Source organism: Crotalus tigris, unplaced genomic scaffold (genome assembly GCF_016545835.1).
Source record: "Crotalus tigris isolate CLP2741 ecotype Arizona unplaced genomic scaffold, ASM1654583v1 scf7180000018518.7366548510:968632, whole genome shotgun sequence".
NCBI lineage: Eukaryota > Metazoa > Chordata > Lepidosauria > Squamata > Viperidae > Crotalus > Crotalus tigris.
This window is the reverse complement of record NW_024097054.1, coordinates 121,706-127,705: the sequence shown is the minus strand read 5'-3', so window position 1 is coordinate 127,705 and position 6,000 is coordinate 121,706. Positions and strand designations below refer to the sequence as shown.

At 42.1% G+C, this 6,000-nt stretch overlaps 1 protein-coding gene across 5 annotated transcripts in view; it reads right to left on the bottom strand.

The window, feature by feature from the left end:
* Positions 1 to 3,183: 3,183 nt before the first annotated feature.
* The window catches only part of HERC3 (HECT and RLD domain containing E3 ubiquitin protein ligase 3), a 63,748-nt gene continuing 60,931 nt past the window's right edge, over positions 3,184 to 6,000 (bottom strand). For all 5 annotated transcript variants that reach the window (XM_039353393.1, XM_039353392.1, XM_039353395.1 and 2 more), the window contains one exon: positions 3,184 to 4,249. In XM_039353393.1, the coding sequence (XP_039209327.1) occupies positions 4,041 to 4,249 (209 nt within the window). In that variant the 3' untranslated portion in view covers positions 3,184 to 4,040. The remainder of the gene's footprint in view (positions 4,250 to 6,000) is intronic.

Here is a 6,000-nt window from a genome sequence, read left to right as displayed (position 1 = left end):
CATTTAAATTGGCTGACACTGATGGTTGACACGGGTTGCTACCAGCATCCTAGGTGTCAACCAGATATCTCCTTAAAATATAAGATGTTCCGAGTAGTACAGTTTTTTGTAACATTGCTGGAGTTTATGCAGGAAGCTGCAGTTTCTTGATGTATTTTGCAAAGTTTTTGGACATAGTTCCCAGTGCACCAATGACAATGGGTACCACTGTTACATGTTTCATCCATAATCACGCAGTTTCGACGGCCATAATAATAATAATAATATTGTTGTTGTTATATTATTAAACATTTGAAGACATTTACAGGTAGTCCTTCATTTAGTGACCAAAGTTACAACAGCACTGAAAAAAGTGACTTATGACCAGTTTTCACTTACAAACACTGCAGTCTCCCCATGGTCACGTGATCGAAATGCCGGCATTTGGCAACTGCAGTGACAAGTGCAGTGATTTGCTTAACAACTGTGGCAAAAATGGTCAAAAAATGGGGCAAAACTCACTTAACAACTGCCTGGCTTGCTTAACAACAGAAATATTTGGATTCAATTAGGGTCCTACGCCGAGGACTACCTAATCTTGTAGTGAGATAAGTCTGTTCTCAGCTGCAAGGCAATTCAACCTTTTTTTCAGCAACCCTGCTGAAAAAAATTGAACTTTCTGCATTTTTTTTGCACATGCAGAGGTGATTCTGAGTGTATGTGGCATGGTGTTCTGCTCTGCTGGGATAGAAAAACATACCTAGAAGTGATGTTATTGCACAGTCCCTCCATTTTTCACAACTTGGGTTGCTGATCTCCAGGATATAATCCTGCACGAGTCTTCAACATTCATACGGGTCTTTCATATTCCAGAGAAGCTTAGTTGTAACAATCCAACAAATAAATGCCCATTGTGCTTCCAAAAGTAAATCCTCCCAGAAATGAAAGCTTTGAGGTATTACGGGAAAACTGTAAAAGCATTTCTTGGGATTATTCGGTGTTTCCCAGCACTGGTACTCAACAGCGAAAGAGAGGTCAAAAGCAGTCTCAATAATGCCAGCCACCTGCATGTCACTCAGGGATTAGTCAAATTGAAATCTGCCTTGGAAAGAGACTAAAAAACATGTGATGTTCCTTTCTGCCAAAATGGGTATTTTTCTAGTTCTACCAAAAAAAAAAGCCACCATGTTAAAAGTATTCATAAGAGCTGTAGTGGCGCAGTGGTTAGAATGCAGCACTGCAGGCTAATTCTGCTAATTGTCGACTGCCAGCAGTTCGGCAGTTCGACCCTAAATGGCTCAAGACTGACTCAGCCTTCCATCCTTCTGAGGTGGGTAAAATGAGGACCAGATTGTTGGGGGCAATAGGCTGACTTTGTAAACTGCTTAGAGAGGGCTGCAAAGCACTGTGAAGCAGTATATAAGTCTAAGTACTATTGCTCTCAGTTCCCCCAACCTAATTTTCTCCAGTTCCACTGGATTTCAACTTCCAAAAGTCCCAGTCAGCAGAAGGAGGAAGAAAGGCTTAATGATTTCAACCTGAGACCAGTTCAACCAGTTCAGACATGATAGCAGTGTTCCAATATCTAAGAGGATGCCACAAAGAGGGAGTCAAGCTATTCTTCAAAGCACCTGAAGGCAGGACAAGAAGCAATGGATGGAAACTAATCAAGGAGAGGAACCAATTTAGAACTAAGGAGAAATTTCCTGTCAGTGGAAACAATTAACCAGTGGACTGTCTTGCCTTCAGAAGTTGTGGAGGCTTTTAAACAAAGACTGGACAATCATCTGCCTGAAATAGTATAGGATTTCCTTCCTGAGCAGGGGGTTGGACTAGAAGACCTCCAAGGTCCCTTCCAGCTCTATTATTGTTATTCTGTTAACCCTGTCAGTTACTCATTACAACAGTCCATCATATCAGTAGAGAGGGCAGAAAGCAGAAAAGAGCAATAGTTAGCTCCAAATACCCATTGGGGTTATAGAATCTGGGACGAGTTTTGGATTTTCTGAAATCTGACCGTTGAAAGCCTGCAAAAGTGTCCTTACCAATAACTTGTGTATAGAAAGCTTAAGGGCTGTGTGCTTAATCCATTACCTCAGAAATTTAAAACAAACCAACAAAAAAATCTGAAAATGAAAGGAAAGGATGTAAAAAAACCCCTTTCCCTCACATATCCCACCATCTCTCCTAGCACTTAGCAGTGCTGTTAGGAAAACAGCTGAACACATCACTATTCTATTTTTTTAACTTATTTTCTTCTTAAAGCATCATGAAAGCAGTGTAAAGTCTGAAGGAAACATTCCATTTATTGCATAATATTGAGCTATGTACACATACACACATACAAAATAAGCATTTGATAAAGTTCTTTTAAAGTTGCAGTAAAAAGAGGCCCGTTCGCTACCCAAACAGCCAAGTGACCCCTTAATGCTTTTAAAGCTTTTTTCATTAGGGAAAGTGCAAAACATGGTTGAATTAAAAGGTACACAAGTACTGCGGCTCCATGCCAACCAAAATTGAATTACGACTAAAGTCCACCTTGCTCGGCTGACTGAAAAATAAAACACTCTTCATGGCTAAGCTGGATCAGGATTGCAATTAGCTTTTCTCTCCATCAGTCCCAAATGGACTAATTTCATTAGTTTCCATGGATTCAGTCATTATCAACTGGGCTTGGACCAGCAATTGATAATAAAATGTGCATATGGGAGAGAGAGATTTGGGGGAGAAAAGAAAGCTGGTCGTCATTTTTCTTCCATTCATCCCATCCCACTGTAATTTGGCTCTAGATCTCAGTGGGGCAGAGAAAGCCTGCTTCCCCCCACCCAAAAAAGCATCATCCATTCATAAGGCAGGCAGAATGGCAAAGAGACGTCCAGTAGAAGTCTGCAAGAAACACATCTGCAGACTTCTGAGATGGGAAGAAAACATGATTTATGCCCTTGGTGGCGAACCTATGGCACGCGTGCCAGAGGCGCCACTTAGAGCCCTCTCTGTGGGCACGTGCGCCGTCGCCCCAGTCCTAGGCCTTCAGATGGGTTTTATAAAACCTTTTCACTTTAGGCCTCCACCGCCGTGTACAAAAAAAAAAGGTTCAATCAATCAATTTCAACTTCTTGCAGGAAAAAAAAAGGTCTCGCAAAGTTGGAATTGATTGACTGAACTTTTTAGTCCCACCCAGTCTGCCGTTACCACGGCAGCCATGGCCACCCAATTGGCCACAGCCACCCAATTGGCCACGCCCACCCAGCACCCAATGATACATAAGTGGGTTTTGGGTTGCAGTTTGGGCATTCAGTCTCTAAAAGGTTCACCACCACTGATCTATGCTGTGAAATTCCCATTTCTGGAGGGAAATGAAAAATACCACATAAATTCTCCTTTGAACAATTAACACAAAGGTAAAGTAATCCCATTCTGCAGGATCTCTGCTGCCTGGCAGCTCTTAGAGAGAAAGTTGTGAGGTCAAACAGGAGGTTAAGAAGATCGTTTTCTGCAGACTATAGGAAATGGAGAAATTCTGTAAAGGAGAAAAACTAAGCTTTCCATTTCCCATCACCACTCTTCCAATAATCACCTTGGTGCTTTCAAAGGCATAAAGAAATTATCCCTGGAGTTGAGAAACCTGGTCTATGAGCAAAGAGGGAAGTTCAAAGCTGAAGGAGAAGGACATGGAAAGAAATTCAGAGTGGCAGAGAATGGAAAAGAAATTCACAGCAGGCAGAATCTTATTTTTGAAAAAGACGGCGAGGCCTCAGAAATATAAAGGTAATTCCACAGACTTCAGAGAAGCGGAGGGAGGCTGTTTTAAACCAACAAAAATTGCCCAAGAAGCATAAAATAAGTTTTAAGAGACAGGTCAAAAATATGAACATTAAATCCTCAAGAAAGATTGACAGACCTGTTTCGGTGTCCTTTTTCCTATATACCTCCCTCCCCCCCCTTTGTTTTTCCCCCCCTTTGGCTTCCCTGAGCAACTTGTCCCATTTCCCTACAAAAGGAAGAACAAGACAAGGTTTTTCTTTCTGTTTCAAGTGGTCTCTGTTGGGGGTGGCTTGTGCTCAGGCCAAGCTGAAGCCCTCATAGTGGTCGATGGCTTGAGTAAGTCGTGTGCTCAGAGTTTCTTTACTGCTGTACTTGGGCAAATCAAGCAGATTGTAGCAGGTGTGGGCCACCGGCAGGTACTGCTCATCACTGGAGGTGGACTGAATGACCATGCGCAAACTGGACATGCCGTAGATGGGGATCCGGTCGCTGCCAGTCAGGAACACTGGCAGAGGATACAAGGGACACCAGCAGAAAAAGCATGTCAGAAAGACATCAACAAAATAACACTTGTAGGAAAGCAGCACTGCCTCCCACCGCCTCCCTTCAAAGACCGCTTTCTGTTCCTCGGCAATGAGCTGCCCTTACTGCAATCCAGGTAGCCCTCTGTTTGCACTCATAATTGGAACCAAAATTTATGTCGTTAAGCAAGGCGGTTGTTAAATGGGTTGTTTCTGTTCTTATGACCTTTTTTCCCCACGGTTGCTAAATGAATCGCCGTAGTTTTTAAAGGATTCACTGAGTTGTTAAGTGAATTTGGCTTTACCTCATAGATTTTGCTAGTCAGAAGGCGGCATCGGAGGTCGCAGATGACAATCACATGACCTTGGGAAGCTGCAGCTGTTGTATATAATACGCTAGTTGCTAAATGCCCAAATTTGGATCACATGACCGTGGGAATGCTGCAAGGATTGGTTGCCACCGTGTCTTTGAACAGTCCCTAAATGAATGGTTGTAAGCTGAGAACTACCGGAAGTCCTTGACTTACAACCGTTCTTTTAGTGAGTGTTCACAGTTACAGTGGCGCTGGAAAAAGTGACTTATGACCAATTTTCACACTTACGATTGTTGCAGCACCCCCATGGTCACGTGATCAAAATTCAGACACTTGACAACTGACTCATTTTTATGACAGTTGCAGTGTCCCAGGGTCATGTGATCTCCTTTTGTGACCTTCTGACAAACAAAGTCAGTGGGGAAGCCATATTCACTTAACAACCGTTTTACTAACTTAACAACTGCAGTGATTCACTTAACAACAGTGGCAACCAAGGTCTTAAAATGGGGCAAAACTAAATAAATGTCTCGCTTAGTAAGATAAATTTTGGCTCAATTGTGGTTGTAAGTCAAGGACTACCTATACCTGTAATGATAGTCTGTGGAGTGCAGAAATACGAAACTGATATTCTTGCTCTTGCTAATTAGTTTTGACTTCAAAGCCTATAAATTGATTCATTTGTGTCACAGACTGCCCCCGTGCCTGTTCGTTATTTTTGCCTAGAGTTTTCCCATTGCCTCATTAACTCCACTTTCTATTTAAATCGACTCCACAAAGCACAACCATCCACAATGACCTCAGCCTATGGCAGGGGTAGGCAACCTTGGCTCTTTTATGACTCGTGGACTTCAACTCCCAGAATTCCTGAGCCAGCATGGCTCAGCTTGGAAGCCTCTCCTTTTCCCCTCAGCATGGCTGACTCAGGAATTCTGGGAGTTGAAGTCTACAAGTCATAAAAGAGCCAAGGTTGCCTATCGCTGGCCTATGATGTCTTGAAATCTTATCCTGAATTCCCAAAAGATATCAGACATTGACCAAAAAAAAAAAAAGATCTAGACAATCCTTTGATTTATAGTTACGAAGTTTGGGCCAATTTTACCCTTCTTCCATTCCTGTTAACCCTTCTGTTCCATAGACTGATCTTCCCAACCAACAAAATCTGTGACAAATATCTTCAAAAACCACGCCATTTCTGTTAGTCTGAGAATCTACCCTCTTTTAAAATAATCTAATATTTTGAAGAAAAAAAAACTTCAAACAAGAAGAAAACCAGCAGTCTCAAAACTTTCTCGTTGCTAGTTTTCTGCATGGAAGAGCAAGGAGGTTTGTCTAAGGATTTTTCTTGTATTTTCTTCACCGTTAAGCTAGAAGAATTGCCCATCACATGGTTGAAATCTATCTTCTGTGTTTTACTACCA